The sequence below is a fragment of the Echinops telfairi genome, unplaced genomic scaffold (genome assembly GCF_000313985.2).
Source record: "Echinops telfairi isolate 266 unplaced genomic scaffold, ASM31398v2 ScPeMD7_7469;HRSCAF=8507_1, whole genome shotgun sequence".
Classification (NCBI taxonomy): Eukaryota; Metazoa; Chordata; class Mammalia; order Afrosoricida; family Tenrecidae; genus Echinops; species Echinops telfairi.
In genome coordinates, this window is record NW_022111373.1 from 28,065,037 (window position 1) to 28,082,577 (window position 17,541).

Here is a 17,541-nt window from a genome sequence, read left to right on the forward strand (position 1 = left end):
GAGTGACTGGTGGTTTCTAAGGACTGAGCTTCTGTTTAGCGTCCAAAACGTAACCTACCATGCCACCAAGGTGCCACTCCTGACCTAATTCACGGTGTTTTCAATTGCCTCAAACGCATGAACAGGGAAGACAGGAGAAGAACTCGTGCATGTTTTTTTAATCACATAGTAATAAATATGTATGTTTTATCAGCAAACTGATTCTTGGGCATTGTAGTCTTAAACATAAATAACAGTACAAAAGCATATTTAGCAAGATGAAGCATGGTGCCATATCCATATATTGTCACTTTTTTAAAGCTATTCAAAGAATAACATCAACTCTGTGGTGTGATATTTATTAAGACAGAGATTGAGACTGACATAGAAGCTACAGAAACATACACCAAAACATTAGCAGTGATTATTTCTCTGAGGCAGCATTAGAAAAGGGGAGGCTTTTCTTCCCCTCCCTTTTTAAACTTTTCTCTACCTTCCCAATTTTCTACAGTGTAATCATTGATTACATCTACAACTAGAAGAACAATAAAAGTTTTCCCTCTTCTAATGGAAGATATATCATTCTTACAAGTTCACACTATAACAAATGCTTTCTGTTGGGCTATGTTAAATAGCTTAAGTTGACTTTACACGTGGCTGAAGTTGACCATGTGCCGTGAGATCTATGTAGTTCATATATGGCTCCCACCTTTGGACTCTACTTTGTAAATATTTTGTAAATTCTTTGAAAATATTTATTTGACTCATCCCGGGTTTCCTACAAGGAATCCGGGTACAGTAGTGGCTTTTGTATCGGGCTGTAGCCCACAAGGTCTTCAGTTTGAAACCCCCAGTCATTCCTCAGCAGAAAAATGTGGCTTTCCACTCCTATGAAGGGTTTCCATCTTGTGAAACTCACAGAACAGTTCTACCCTGTCCGATAGGGTTATTATGAAGTGGCATCAACTCAATGACAGTGCTTTGGTTTTCAGTTTGGGGTTTCCAATTCTAGTGACCTTCCTTTCCTCATACAAGACTGTTCTGCCCAACTCAGGTTAAACTCATTTGCTCTCAATCCCTCCTGAACCTTTCTCTGCTCATGCTTTTTACTATCCTGGGAAGTCCTCTACTTGATCCATGAATGTCATCCTTACAAAAACACAAAAAGCCACTCTTATTGCATCAATTCCTACACATAATACCCCTATAAAGCAGAGTGGAACTGCCCTAAAAGGGTTTTCAAGGCTGTAAATCTTTATGAGAGTAGATTACTACATCTTCCTCCCATGAGATGGTTGGTTGGTTTGAACCAGCAACCTTCTGATTGTCAGCCAAGGACTTAACTACTGCTACACCAGGGTTCTTGAACCAGGAAGGATCAGAAACTCTACAAGGGGTGTGGCAATCTGTATTTTAACAGCCTCTAGATGATTTCTCTAAAGTCAGAAAACCAAAAAGGAAGAATATACTCAGTATTATATTAAAGAACTAAAAAAAAGGTCAAGTTTTGAGTTACAATATTGAAAGATTCTATAGGAAAGTTATTGAATGATGCAGGAAACATCCAAAGAAGATACTCTGCCAAAAGAACTACTTAACCACTTCAAGAGGTAGCATATGATCAAGAACCAGTAGTGCTGAAGGAAGATGTTGCATTGAAAGCATTAGTCCCACCCCACCCCACCCCCGCACCTCCCAAAGGCTCCAAGAATTGGTAGAACACCAATTGAAATGTTCAACAAGCTGATGAAGCACTGGAAGCACTCACTCATTTATGCCAAGACATTTGGAAGACAGCTAGTTGGCCAACTGACTGAAAGAGATCCATATCGGTACCCTTCCAAAAAAAGGTGATCCAGCAAGATGCTCAAATCAAATTATACAAAAATAACACATGCAAGAAAATGTTGCGGAAGATCATCCAACAACGGTTGCAGCAGTACATTGATAGGGAGCTGCAAGAGATTCAGGCCAGGTTCAGAAGCGATGTGGAGCAAGGGATATCATTGCTAATATCAGTTGGATCTTGGCTAAAAGCAGAGAATACCAGAAAGATGTTACTTGTGCTTTATTTTATTTTTAACCACTTTATTGGGGGCGCATACAATTCTTATCACAATTCATACATCCATTCACTGTGTCATGCACATTTGTACATTTGACTGTGCCAAGGCATTTGACTGTGTGGATCATAACAAACTTTGGATAGCCTTGAAAAGAATGGAAATTCCAGACCACTTCATTGTGCTCACAGAACAAGGGAATTTAGTATGGCTTAAAACTCAAGAAATGTGTGTGTCCAAAGTGTGGCGAAGAAAGCAGATGGTGCCCAGCTCTCAACTGAAACAGTGTCTAGGGTCGTAAAGGCTTGTATTCAAACAAGTAGCCATCTAAGTGAGGAGCCAACTAAGTCACATAGAAGAAGCATACCTGCTTGTGTGAATCCAAAGATGACAATTACAAAATTTGAATACGGTGGAAAGTATCAGGGCTAAAATTATGAACACACAACTTGGAGAAGGCTGTGGAGGCCAGCAGGAGTGCAAAACCCATGTGCAGAGTATCCACTCAGACCAAGCTACTAGGAGAGCCTCTCTAGCCAAATGCGAGCGTCCCAAACCACTTCACTATCAGGCGAAAACCATTGCATTCCTGATTATGCAGATCTGACCCAGCGGATTATCCTCCCTATCAACACATGTATAAGGACTGGGTGCACTGAGATGTCCCTTAACAGAAATCTCTTCTCTGGCTTTTTTAACATTGGTGGGGTCTTCTCCCTCTTACATTATTTGTATTTTTGCCTTCATACTAATATGATGTTATCCTTAGTACCTCGGTGCAATTTCTCTTGCATTATTTTCCGTTGGGTTTCCCAGCTGTGAAGCACAGGAGGAATGGATGCATGGGGAGTGGGCGGAGCCTCTAAGATAGATGTGGTGGTGATTGTACAATTCCCCTTGATGTGATTGGATGATTGAACTATTCAATTGTATGACATGTGAATGATGTGCCAATCAAACTTTAGGGGAAATGTGTTTGTGGTTGTATCTTCTCCCCATATTTATTCAGTCTGTTTGTTCAGAAAATAATCAGAGTAGCTGGATTACATGAAGAAGAATTTGGTTAACAGGGTTGGAGGAAGACTTATTAACAGTGTTCAATGTGTAGATCGCACAACCCTGCTTCCTCAAAGTGAAGAGGTCTTGAAGCACTTGCTAGTAAAGATAAAGGATTACAGACTTCTGTATGGATTAGAACTCAATGTAAAGAAAACAAAAATCCTCACAACTGGAGCAGTAAGATAACGTCATAAATGGAGAAAAGATTGAAGTTGTCAAGGATTTAATTTTGCTTAGATTCACAATCAATGCTCATAGAAGCAGCCATCAAGAAACCAAATGATGTATTGAAAAGAAGTTTCTATAAAATTGAAAACTTCATTGCATTGGTGAGCAAAAAGGATCAAGAAATTTACACTGAGCATTAAAAAAAAATTTTTTTTGCAACACAATGTACCTGCTCATAGGACAATTGTGTAAGGAAAACTGACCTCAGCCACCCCACAGCCCTGATCTTGCCCTTCAGACTTTTTTTGTTCCCAAAAAAACCCCCAAGTGCATTTTAAAGGAACACAATTTGAGTTTGTATGCCAAAAATGCCATTTTGACAGTGTAATTCAGAGAGTATAGAATTCTTTGGGGGAAGAGTTAAAGAGATGAAAACACTGGCTTTAAGGGGGAAGGTAGGGGGAGAAGGAGGAGAAAGGGGGAATTGATCACAATGATTGATGTACAACCCACCCCACACATCAAAAAAAGGGAGGGATGAACAGTAGAAATGTGGGTGAAAGGAGATAGCAGTCAGTATAAAATATGAAAATAAAAATAATTCATAAATTATCAAGGATTCATGAGGGTGGGAGGGTGGGGGGAGGAAGGGAGAAAAGAGGAGCTGATACCAAGGGCTCAAGTAGAAAGAAAATATTTTGGAAATGTTGATGGAAACATATGTACAAATGTGCTTAATACAATTGATGTATGGATTGTTATAAGAGCTGTAAGAACACCCAATGAAATAACTTTTTAATTTAAAAAAATAGAAAAGAAAACACTGGTTTTAAAAGTGTATAGTCCTAGATGGAGGATATATTGAGAAACAATGTCTTCACATTTTGATATTTCTGTTCAATAAAGTTCCTCTTGTTTCATAACACTAGTTATTGACCGGACTGTGTGTGTAGAGAGGTAGAGGTGTGTTTGCTATTTTTAAACTTTGGAGAATGTGCTTCGTTTCCATTGCTATGAATAGGGAAGACAAGAATGAACACAGTTGAATTATGGTATTGCTAATGAATATTGAATATATCATGATCGGCCAGAAGATGAGAAAATCTGCTTCAGAGGAAGTTCAGTCAAAATGGAACTCTCTGTAGAAGGGAAAATGGCAAGGAAAGACTTCATCTCACCTACTTTGGACAATTGATCAAGAGGGACTAGCCCCTCGAGAAGGACATCAAGCTTGGCAAAGCAGAGGATGAGTGGAAAGGAGGCTGACCTCCAGTAAGATGGATTGACCCAGTGGGTGCAACCATGCAATAGGTCTGAGGATGGCACGGGACTGGGCAGCATTTGTTCTATTGTGCTGGGAGCTCTGTGCGTTGGAACAGACTTGACGGCACCTAACAGCAAGAGCAGTCTGTTGTATGTATATACCACAATGTATTTATCCGATATCTTTTTCTAACTGTTTTACTGGCATATAATTTACATATCATAAAATTCAATAGTTTAATAGTATAAAAAAGAGTTGAACAATCATCTGACCATTTGGGTTGGTTTCAATTTGGGTTTACTACAATAGGTGTAGCTATGAAAGCTCTCTACATGTCTTTTGAATATATATATATACATTTGACAGGGTTTAATGTATTCTAATGGTCAAAGATGTTGAGATGTATGATACATTTAATCCAATACTGTTACAAGTTACAAGCATGATCAAAACTTAAAAGGGAAGTTGAAATTATGTTTTCAAATCTGAAAGATCTATATTTAGTCTTAAAAGTACCATGCCTTTTTTTGTCTTTCCAAATTTGTATTAATAATCCAAATATATAACTCCACCAGTCTCTGTTATATTTTCACATTTTTGCCCCATTTTTAAATGATAGCAACACTAGTGAAAGTGCCTTTCAATATGATAGACTCATGAAGATGGCTTTTATCTTAGATTCTAAGGTTTAGAATTCATTGCTATGATGATAAACTAAAAGAACAACATGGAAAAAAAATAAACCAAATTACTTTTTAACTGACTGAGAGGAATTATATAGAATGTACATAAGGGGAATGTTGATAAGGAAAATCTTTAGCTCTGTTCTTTTTTTTATGACTCAATCAAGAGGTAAAGTAATTCAGAACCATTAGTTTCTCCTGATCTTAAAAATATAGTAATGGAAATACCTACCAGGGAAACACATTTTTATTAAGCACCTTCTATATATTATATTGGCTAAAATGCCCAACATAACCCTGGTCTCCATAAATGAATAGTCAGAGTTTAAGTGGAATCACTTAAGTGGAATCACTGTACATATTTATTTCTCTACTAAAAAGCTTACTTTTTGCCTCTATGAGACAAGTTCTGGGAGAAAAGTATTTAAAAAAAAAGACGATTCAGAACTTGGTCTCAAACTCGGACGGTGTATCAAGGGTTCCAGTGGAAGCGTATGAGGTTCTGTGGAAGCGTGGGAGAAGAAGTCCAGAAAGACATTCTGGAGAAGGGGGTTGTGAGCTGAGAAACACAGCAACTGATGGGTTGGGTAGAAGGCATTCAGGAATACGTAAAACGCATGTTCAAGAGCCTACGGGTAAGGGGAAAAAGCAGTGGAAACAGCAGAGATAGTGACAAGAAACCTCCACACCATGGAACTGCAGGAAGCCCTGAAAAGTTGCCAAGGGATGATAAGCGTGTTTGGATTTTATTGTCAATACTAATGGGAAGCCACAGAGAGCTTTTAAAGGGCAAAGTGACAGGATCCTATTTTCCCACTAGAAAGATCCCTTTGGCTTTAGTATGGAGAAATCATGTGAGAACTGCTGCAGTAGAGATGTTGGGGGTGTAGACTACAGTGAGCTAGGAGACGGGGGAAAGTATATGCATGTAAGAGATAGAGAGGAAATGACTAATAGGATGGAGGGGGTGTTCTGAAAGAGTAAGACATCCATGATAAGTCTGTATAAGTACCGTGTGCTAACCGACTGCACCACTGGAGCTCCCTCCATGATAATTCTGGATTCTTCTTTTCAAAAACACAAAAGAACCCTTTCTAAATAAAGGTCATTTTTAAATCCCCTAGCCTCAAAAATAGCAGGCGCTTCCGGCAAGCCTGGCCTCTAACCCACTAAACGACAGTTACCACCTGCAGAATCCCTGAACAGGCCAAAGCTGGACCACATTTTCCCTTGGCCAGAACATTACTGCTGCAGCGCCACTGTCTTCTTGTGCTCAGGAGATTTGAGATCCCAAATGTACTTACTCCTACTCCCTTCTTCCATCATCTGCACAGACCATCTACACAGACCACAGTTTTTCCAAAAACTGCAGGAGACATGTCAGAAGAAGAAAATACATTTGCGCAATACTCTCAATTTAGGGCGGGGGGTGGGGGGGTGGGGGGGAGTTATGGAATGGAAAAAAATTATTTAGCAGACTGCTAATACAATTTTAAGAATATGTTCTGTAGATCTATGAGAGATTAAATGTTCACGTATTTTCTCAATAATCAAATTCTATTCACACATGATTCCAATTTTATACAATGAAAATTCACAGATGGGAACACCAAATCATCATTCAACGACTCATCAGTAAAGCATGTTAAAAAAATGTAACTCTTACAAATGAGAACGAGAGGAACTCATGCAGGCCTGCTAGAAGAACCAGGACATTGCACCACACATTTGTATTAGGAACAAGGAGCACAGATGGCAAGAGAGAGAGCAGTGGCCAGAGGAGGGACCTAGAACTCTCTTGAGACCCACTAGGCATGTGGCATTGTGTAAAGAAGGAACAAACAGCTCCTAATCCAAATGCTTAAGAGATAACGATAGGAGACCAGACTCCCAACAGCAGTTAATGGTCACAATGAGTCCTTAGGGCAAGTGTCCTCAAACTACGCCCGCGGCCACGTGCGGGCCCGCAGAGGACATTTATCCGGCCCGCCGGGTGTTTTTGCCCCCTTTGTTTTTTTACTTCAAAATAAGATATGTGCAGTGTGCATAGGAATTTGTTCATAGTTTTTTTTTTAACTATAGTCGGCCCTCCAACGGGTCTGAAAGACAGTGAACTGGCCCCTGTTTAAAAAGTGTGAGGACTCCCTGCCTTAAAGGCTTGTGATAGTTGGGTTTTATGCCAACTAGGCGAGGCCGGGATTCTCAGTAGTTTGACAGTTGAAGTCTAGTAATCCCTCATGATGTGGCTGGACATCTCAGCTCCATGATGGGCTCTACTGTGAATTTCCACGCAGCTGTAAAAAGATTAGGGTGGCATGCTATGCTCTTTCACAGGTCACGGCGCTGGTGCAACTGCATGATTTCCTCAGGGCTCAGGTCTACTTCCTATGCATTAGTAGATGCTGTCGAAATGCTTGCTTACTTTTTGCCTGGACTGGATTCTGCATCTGGTTTCTTGACCTCTGGTTCTTTGAAGTTGAGCCCAGGGCCTGCCTTCTTGCCTGCAAATTCTGGGAACCATCAGCAGCTTGCCACCTGACGTGCTGACCTTGCAGCCATTGATCTCTATGGTGTGCCTTTCAATCTTGGAGTCATCAGTCCCCAGAATCAGAAGACTACAATTTTACAACGAACCTACGGACTTGATCCCGGACTAAACTTATCCATTTTTACACATTTTAAATTCATTTGCTCAATACAAATTTCTCTCTCTATCTATCTATCTATAGTTATATATTATTATATTACGCATATTATACATCACACATTATACATTATATCTATATAATGGTTTTGCTTCTCTAGAGGAGCTAGCCTAACCAAAAGCTCAAATGTGTATTCTCTGATCTCAACCCAAGGGCCCCATAACAGGAAACCAGTGGCATTGGAAAGGAAGATGCCTCACCTGCTTTGGGAAGAGGGTAACTAATATTAAATAAATCTTCTAGGAAAGTGAAGATGGGACCTGTGATGTTCAATGCAAAGTCTGCTTCCCCATCTGCGATGGCATCCTTCCGGGCCCAGATGCGAATCTAAATCAAAACATTTAAGCAGTGATTAGGAAAAGCATTTATAATGGCAGAAAGGGGCAGATGGTTGGCTCAAATTACTTTTTCCAAAGGAGCTACATAATAAAACAACAACAAAAAAGCACGCCAAACCTACAGCTCTGGAGGTGATTCCAACTTGTCGCCCTACTGGACAGAGTCATAGCATGACCCCCGAAAGGCCCCAAGGCTGTACATCTTTACGAAGCTATTTTCTCACGGCAACTGCGAGGTTCTTCGCCGGCTTTTTTATTTGGTTAGCAGTACAGTGCTTTAACCACTGAGTCATGGGGCTTTTTTGGCTATATAATAAATGATTTAAAAGCATATGTGCCAAGAAAAACCCATCAAGCTGCTCACTGAAGCTGTAAACAGTAGATCTCCTAGAATGTGTTCTTTCAATTTTTGATGATAACAGGTGTAACTTTTATCCTTGGAAAAGGACCCTTGGGATAGCCCACACTGACATCTATTCCCACAGAAAATTAAGATTCTATGTAAGGTCCAAGAGCAATAACGTGGATGTTAACACCAGGTGAAGCCGGTAATCAGTGCCGCTGATCATCAGGTCTAGGGACTGTGGGATAGGAGGGGGTTTTCTTGTATGTATTTTCGCCCAAAGTAAAATAAAAAATATATCTTTTTCATGTCCTATGATTTTGAAACTGATGAAGCAAGGGGAAGCAAGCACTATGCCATTGCCGCCTGACCCCTCCACTTTAGTGATAAAATTAACCCCCCCGCAGTGGTTGCCAGCTTCGTGCAACCACTCTATGCCCAAGACACCAGAACATCTAATGTCTGTTAGATTTGGATCTGCGGTACCCTCCACGAGAGAGATGGACCCAGGGGCTGCAACGGCGGGCTGGGTCATCACGATTAGGGGGATGGGCAGGCCCAGCAGGGTTTCCTTCGGTGGCACAGCGTTACTAGGAGCTGGAACAGACTCCGTGGCATCTAAAAACAACAACAGTACGCTGCGTTTTTGGGGTTTTTCCCCCCCACATTCATCACTACCACACTTTAAAATGAATTTTCACCATACAGTCTCATCTAAGTTCTTTCTAAAAGAGTTGCCACAACTGATGCTAAAGAACATGCCTGAAACTAGGTAACTCTGGGACAAATGTTAGAGGTGAGAAACTTGAAACAATGAATTGCCCTGATGAGAAAAGCCCAGGTGGCCTATGGAGTCACACATCGGAGTCACACGTCAGAGTCACATGTCAGAGTCACACATTGGGATCACACGCCGGGGTCACACATCAAAGTCACACGTCGGAGTCACACATCAGGATCACACGCCGGGGTCACAGATTGGAGTCACACATCAGTCACACGTCGGAGTCACACGCCGGGGTCACACATCGGGCTGCTAAGAGCAAGGTCTGCCATTCAAACCACCAAGCACCCTGCAGGGGAAGGCAGCTTTCTGCTGGCACACAGATTTACAGTCTGGGGAACACACAGGTGTAGCTCTTCTCTGTCCTGTGGGGCCTCTCTGAGTCGGACTCAAGTTGACGGCAGGGACTTTGGTTTGAGTTTGAGCCTTGATAATATTACGGTGCATTGCGGGAGAGCTCTCGGCGACATCACTGGAGACAATGCTGTGCAAACAAAGGCAGCACTGAGTCCCTGCAGATGTTGGCACTTCGAGAACATAGGCACTTTAGTTAACTTTCATTTCTGCTAGAAAATCAGTCTTGTGTTATGTGACTTTTGAATTACATAATGTCTTCAGGAATGCTCCCCTTTCATAAAATGCTGTTTGAAGTCTCTTCTTCTTCTTCTTCTTCTTCATAAAATACTATGATTAAAGGCTTTGGCCATGATCCCTCTAGTGCAGCGGTCTCAACCTGTGGGTTGCAACCCCTTTGGGGGACCAACGACCTTTTCACAGGGGTCGCCTGATTCATAACAGTAGCAAAATGGCAGGTATGAAGTAGCAACGAAAATAATTTTATGGTTGGGGGCCACCACAACATGAGGCACTGTATTAAAGGTCCCGGCATAAGGAAGGTTGGGAACCACTGCTGTCATGCTTTTATTGTTGTTTGGTGCCAAGGTGTTGGTCCTACCCCTAATGACACCGGGTACACACAATGAAACACTGTATGGTCCGGCTCCACCTGACAGATGAGGGCTGGTCCACCCCTTTAGGGCTCGCTCGTGGGGAGAACTCTACTGGGAAGCGCTGGGGCTGCGGACTTTGAGGTCCGTCATTCTTATCTCCTGTCACTTGTTGGGGGAAAGATGACATGTTTGGCTCCCCTTGTGGCTGAGCGCCCTGGAAACCCACAGGGGCGATTCTGCCCTGCCCGGCAGGATTTCTCTGAGTTGGAATCAACTCGATGGAAGTGGGGTTTGCTTTGGTTTCTTTTTTCATGTGAGGAAAGATGACGTTAGAACTCAATCCCGCCTCTACTATAGACGTGTCCTCTTCCAGCTCTGACCTCTGAGCTGCTAAATCAAAGCCCACATTTCTGAGCGGAAATAATAGCTCCCTCTCCCACTTCCAAGCTAATGTGTGCATTTTTATTGTAGCCTATTAGAGAGCAACAGCAATGTGTTTGTATATTTGCTTTCCTTTTACAAAATTCCTCCTCATAAAGTATCGCTATAAAACAAAAGGGAGGCAAATGACTGGGATTTCAAGCCGACTACAGAGGCCTGGTGGAGTCGTGGTTATGCGTGGGCTGTTACCCACATGACCCACGGTTTGAAACAGCCAGCAGCTCCTTGGGAGAGAGAGTGGGTTCTCTATACCCACAAACAGTTGCGGTCTCAGAAACCCATGCGGGGTGGGGGGCTATGGGTTAGCATTGGCTCGACAGTAGTGAGTTTTCTTTGGAAGAAGGCGAGGTGGCCCTGGCCAGCCAATGAAAAACATGCCTTCATGAGGCTCCTTCAGAATCACACTTGGTCCACCAGCATATTCTGGGGTTTTCTCTACACACAGGAGAGCAAAATTTTTACAAGTGTTCATATGTGCTAAATTTTATTCAGAGATCATCATTTCTGACATTAGTCACGGGTTTCCTGTGTTGTCCTCATGTCATATGTTAACCACATTTTCAATTTCACTAGAATTTCACCTCTCACCTGATGAGCAATTTTTGTATAGGCTGGACACTATTTCAAGAGTAGATTTTGGTTCCCCAGTAGGGTCTATGGTGGATTCATTCATATCAGAATCTTGAGCCATTGCCAAATACAACATTTCACTGGTAAATTCATCCCCAACTCTAGTTTAAGACCAAGGCCATGTCTTTCTTCGGCATTCTCCATATTCTCTTTGCTTCTATGGCCATTAACTTTCTTTTCTGAAAAGACCCAGATAGTGCTCCTTTGCAAGGATTACCGCAAGCGCAGTAGTCTCAGAGCAACCTGCCATGAGACATGTGGATGCTGAGACCTGGGACACGATAGCCATATGCCCACTCCTTTGTGCTAGACTGTGAGCAGGTGCTTCCCAATTGTCCTTGAGCAGATTTATCAAAATATGTCAGGAACATTTGGCTCAGCCACTAGTGTGTTTGAGAATATATGTGTTTATGAATGCTTATTCAAATAAGGAAAATCAGGCCAGAGTCAACAGCTGAGGAAGTTAAGGAGCTGGTTGTTGCTTGCCTTCAGTAGAGTACAGTGAGTCCCCAAGTTACAAATATCCAATTTATGGGCAACCTGTACTTGCGGTGTCAGGTTACCCAATAAACAAGGTAAGCACAGGCTTACATTGTACTTACTTGCCAAGCTGAACAAATTCACATTTTTCACCAATTCACAGACTCTGCTTCTTGGTGTTTGTCTCTCTCTCTCAAGTCCATAGCATCTTCCTATCTTCCTATCAAAGTCTCTTTTCAAATGTACAATCCCTGAAGGGCCACACATAAGGTACTTTCATGATAACTTCACTGTTTCCTACAGTGTTACACGATGAAAGCATAAGGGGATGAAAACAAGGTAAGCATGAACTAACTTGTGCTTACTTACCTATCTGTCATGAACAATTTCACATGGGTTTTACCACTAGGGAATCTCAGCAGAAAGCCTGTGCTTGTCTTGCTTATTGGGGAATCGACCCCCCGGAGTGCTAATTATTATGTAAATTTGCCCTGGTTTGAAACAACTGAACCAATCCCTGCTCACAGCAGGGCACTAAAGGCAGGCAAAATCAGCACTAGGCACCTGTTCTGACTCACCTACAAATGTGACTAAAAGACAGCAATGGATCAGGTTCATAACCTATAGAGTGCCTGTATTATTAATTCATCATTCGATTAAGTAGAGGGAAGCACTCTGAGCAATTACCCCCATTGAAGTGGGCTTGGCATCCCCCCTCAGTTTCTTTGTCTTTATGTATCAACAGTAAGAGCCTGGGAGATCTTTGGCCCGGGAGAGGGCCTCCTCCTATGAAGGCCCAGGTCTTCTCATTCCAACGAAGGGGATCTCACTAGAATGAACTGGGCCTATCACACTGACCTTACCTATTTCTACATTCAATTACAGCATGTGGGCATTTTCATGATAGCCTCAATGGTTCCTAAAGTGTTACATAATGAAGGCATGAGTAGTGAAAATAAGGTCTTTCAGGGCTGAGCCCCCACTGTGCAGAATTCTGAGAGGTCATGGCAATCCCACATGTAGACGAAGATGACGTTTAACCCGTATACACTATTTCAATCATAAGAGGTGTCTCTTGCCAGTGTCTATTATTATTGGTTGGTGACTGTGCCCTCTTGGCTGCTACACATTGAACCATTAGCACCACTTCAGCATAACTAAGGAAACAACATGGACTAAATCAGAGCTCCAGGACACCAGTTCAGCATCAGTCTCCCTTCTTCCTGGACACTGTCAAGGCAGGGTAGGGACAAGAAGGAATGATGACAGGGCCCAGAGCCTGCCTGTGAGGAGTGAAAGCCTCTTCATGGAAACCATTCCAGAGCTGCAAAAGGAATTGTTGGATTCCATGCTGCAAAGTCACATGCAGAGCTTTAACAGGACTGGTGGGGGTGGGGGTGGGGGGGGAATAACACAGAGAAATCCTGAAGAGGACAAGAGATGTGTAGGGGTAGACCCAGGGCTGAAAGAGTAATGAGCAATCTGCAATCAGTCCATTTTCCCTTACCTGGAGAATCTCCTTTACTCACCTCCTTGCCTCCTTCAGTTCTGTTGACATGGTCAAAGTCACATAGAACCACCGTAGTTAAATAAGTTGACATCCGGGGTGTGGTATGAAAGGTGGTCACAGTCCATTTGCTTCCATTCACATCTTTTTCAGACTGACCTACAGGAATTTATTTCAGCTCATATCACTATAAACCTAGCAAATACTATCTGCCTTTGAAATACTTTGTCATTCATTGTTACTCGCCTACTGCCAAACCACTCTTCATAGCCCAGCAATTTGGAAAAGGATTTGATGGCACTTAACAACAACAGCCCATAACAGATGAAGTACTTGTAGCTTAGTGATATAGTAGTCTCCACCTTCCATGAAGGAGGCCCAGGTACACTGCCCAGACAATGCATGGCCAACCCCATCTGTCAATGTAGCCTTGTGTGTTGCTATAATGCTGAACAGATTTCAGCAAGTCTCCTACAATAATAAGGCAAACTAGAAAGAATGGTCTCCTTATATACTTCTGAAAATCAATCACTGAAACTCCCATGGACCAAAGTGATCCAATCCACAACTCACCCTGGGGATAGTGTCAGATAGGGCAACATTTTGTGCATTAGGTCTCCATGAGTCAATGGCCAAATCAATGGCTGCTAACAACAACAAGCTATCAAAAACTCACCATGACAGCATCTCAAGGCCAAATGAACATCTTGAGAAATATGGACTTAACTTAGGGCCAAACTCACGCACCCTGTAAGTTTGATCCCCAATCTGCTTTCCCATTTTTTCTACCCATGTCTACTATTTTTGAGGCCAGCCCATTTTGCACACTGTTTAATTTTGAGCTACCCACGTCCACTGTAGATAAGTAAGAGAAATTCTGTCATTCTCAGGATTCGCCTAAGTCTGAATTGGAGGCACTCTGCAGCCTTTAAAACAGAAACAGCCCATTTGAATGCCTAAGAGAGCAAGGCACTCAACGTGAAATGGGCCAGCAAAATGGAGAATGATGAGATCTATGAAAAATGGGAGCGTTCAGGGCCGCTCTAGAGGCAGCTGCTTCCTTGCTCTAACTGATTGCTATCATCTAGGAACTGCAGGCTAAGTGGTATTGATTTTCTGAGTTTTTGAGGAAATAAAATAGCTTGATTTTATGTGGAATCTCGGGATTTTTTTAAACTTGTAAGGAAACCAATTCATTCAAAAGGAAAAAGTCAAGTGAGTTAAGTCAAACACATCTGTGCACCAGATTCATTTCATATCTACCAGGATTGTTATCACTAATGATCAACAGTGAAAGCCCTAAATTCTTCAAACTTCTCTAGACTTCTAATGGCAGATTGCCAATGTATAAAAACAGAGTGTTTCAATGTCCTCAGCTGCTAATGCAAAAATAACCCGGACTTCTCATCTCCAAGATGTGGGTACTGACTGCTCTCCCTAAACACATCCCTCTTTATGCTCACCTCGCTCCCTGAGAACTAGCTGGAGTAAACTTAAATCCACAAGGGAATTATTTGAAGACTGTGGTAGTCTGGGGTGATGTCAGATAGACCCTCCTGGCTAGAGGTGGTTTCAAACCTGTCAATCAAATCACAGTCTGGCGACACCTCCTTGATGTCATAAGCCTATGGGTATAAGAATGTGAGACACTGACAACTGCTCTCTCTGCCCTTCACCTTCCACCTGATGGCTGGGACTCTGCTGCCAACCTGAGAGCTGTTGGAGTCCTACCATGTTCCACCAACTTCGGATCCATGTGGCTCTGCACCGATCAGCACGTGACCTTTCTTCTTCCCGCTTCACCATTCTCCATCACCCGCAGGTGAGGCTGAAGAGGGCCTTGTGAACTAGCGTCTGTCTTATTGAACTTGAGTTGGACTGCGCTGCGATGCCTTCTTGATATATGTAGTGCTTTCTTATACATAGATGGGTGCCAAAGGATTTGTTGCTCTAGACAACCAGGCCTAACACAAACCCAATGTAATATTTTAAAATCACATAGAAAACTGTAATATTTGGGGTGATTTGCCATCACTGATAACACAGTGGTTATTATTATGCAACAATTATAATATTACCAAAACATTATCTAGAGATGATATTGATAAAAAAGCCATTAAAGGGTGGTGTGTGTATGTGTGTGTGTGAAAATCACGAAAATCTCTCTCTCTCAATATATCCTCCATCTAGATCTATACACCTCCAAAAGTGGTGTTTTCATCTATCTAAAACAGCAATGAGAACCTTTCCCCCCCCTCCCCAAGGGCCATCTGAATATTTATAACATCATTCTCAGGCCATACAAAGTTATCAACTTAAACATTAGCCTGCTATATTTGGTCAAACATTTCATTCCCTCAACCCTAATGTGACACTGGGACTGCTTCTCTTTGGAGAGCTGCATGATGGTAGCTGACATGGATGATTCTGTGGGCCTTGGCCAGCAGGCTGGATGTTTCCCAACCCTGAACTAAATCTTCCGCGCAAAGAACTCTGCATTCTTCGATTTACACAACATCAGAACAGCGACTTTAGCATACATCAAGGGACTCAAATTGTGTTGCTTTTTTGTTTTTGTTTTCCCAGGGAGGAGGTTATATGTAGATCCTTGTAATTGGTTCCCCCTCTCCACCTCCTGGTATGACCACTCTCACCGTTGGTCCTGAAAGGGATCATCTGTCCTGGATCTGTGTTGCTTTTTAAAGGTTCTTTGAGTTTTGAGGGGAAAAAAGAAGTCTGTAGGCACAAGATCAGGACTACGAGGTGGACGGGGTAAAGCATTCCAACAAAATACTTTGAGGATAGCATGTGCCACCCTCAAGGAATGAGTAGGTGCATTATGATGGGGAGAAACCCTCCGCCCACCTTCCTGGGTCTTTTTACACCAATGTCGTTTGCAATGATCATAAAGCTTCTTTATGTTAAGCTCCTGTGAGTGCCCTAGGTGCTTCATTTCCCATTGGAGTCCCCAAAAAAACAGTGACCATAACCTTCTGAGCCGACCTCTCTGTCTTCAATGTAACTGGCCCAGGAGATCCCTTTGGAAGCAACTATTTCAATCAGATTTTGGTTTTTGAAGGCACCCTAATGGCACTAAGACAGGTGTATTTCCAGGAAAATTTGTTTGCAGCCATCCAGTAATCAGATAATGTTTAAACATGTTTCATTTGGAATAAACTCATGGAAGTAATCATTGAAACGTTAGTTACAGTAGTTTTTTACTTACCCTCATAGATGTGCGTGTGTGCACTTACGTGTATGTATGAGGGGGCTTCAAAAAGTGTTCAGGAAAATTCCATTATCGCTATTCAGTTTTCCCACACACTTTTCGAAGCTCGTCTATGTGATGATAGGAAGCATTACTTACCTCGTCTTGGCATGTTGGAAAGAGCCACATAACTTGGATGATGAATAATTGTGATATTAAAGGTTGCCTTGAGAGCTGGCTCATCAAAACAAGGGAAAACATTCCTGGCAAATGTGGGCTCCATCTGAGAGGCTAGCAGGGCCCTGAAATACAGATGTGCGAAAAATCCATTTATTTTTAACTCAAGTATCGATGGAACCAAACTTTGTTTCTTCAAGGGAGTGTGACTTATAATTAAAGATGGAAAGTGGGAAAGAGCTAGAATGTTTTCCTCTCATCTTCCTCACTGCTGTCCCTATAGCACATACATGCAAACTCCAATTCTCACCACACTTCAGAATTCTTATAGATCAGAAATACAAAACCGGAAAATAAAATGCCATTTCAGCTTCAACCACAAATAATATTTGTGTAACTACATGTAAGCCTATTAAACAGTTCGCAAACAAAATGGGATCAACTATAGCAAACATCTAATGTCAATCTTTTGAGAACCAGATAGTTTTAAAACTAGGATTATTTTTTTTGCTTTTGTATTATAGCAGTATACTGCATAGGTTACATTTTTAAAAATCATTTTATTAGGGGCTCATACAATTCTCATCACAGTCCATACATACATCAATTGTGTAAAGCACATTTGTACATTCATTGCCCTTGTCATTCTCAAAACCTTTGCTCTGCACTTAAGCCCCTGGCATCAGCTCCTCATTTCCCCCCTTCCCTCCCCACTCCCCACTCCCTCATGAACCCTTGATAATTTATAAATTATTATTTTGT

At 42.0% G+C, this 17,541-nt stretch overlaps 1 protein-coding gene across 1 annotated transcript in view; it reads right to left on the bottom strand.

Moving 5' to 3' along the window:
• The window catches only part of LVRN (laeverin), a 117,039-nt gene that overhangs the window by 65,750 nt on the left and 33,748 nt on the right, over nt 1-17,541 (bottom strand). The window contains exons 4-6 of the mRNA XM_013005657.2: nt 16,762-16,904; nt 13,417-13,553; nt 8,122-8,248 (exon numbers count right to left, since the gene is read on the bottom strand). Of these exons, the coding sequence (XP_012861111.2) occupies nt 8,122-8,248; nt 13,417-13,553; nt 16,762-16,904 (407 nt within the window). The remainder of the gene's footprint in view (nt 1-8,121; nt 8,249-13,416; nt 13,554-16,761; nt 16,905-17,541) is intronic.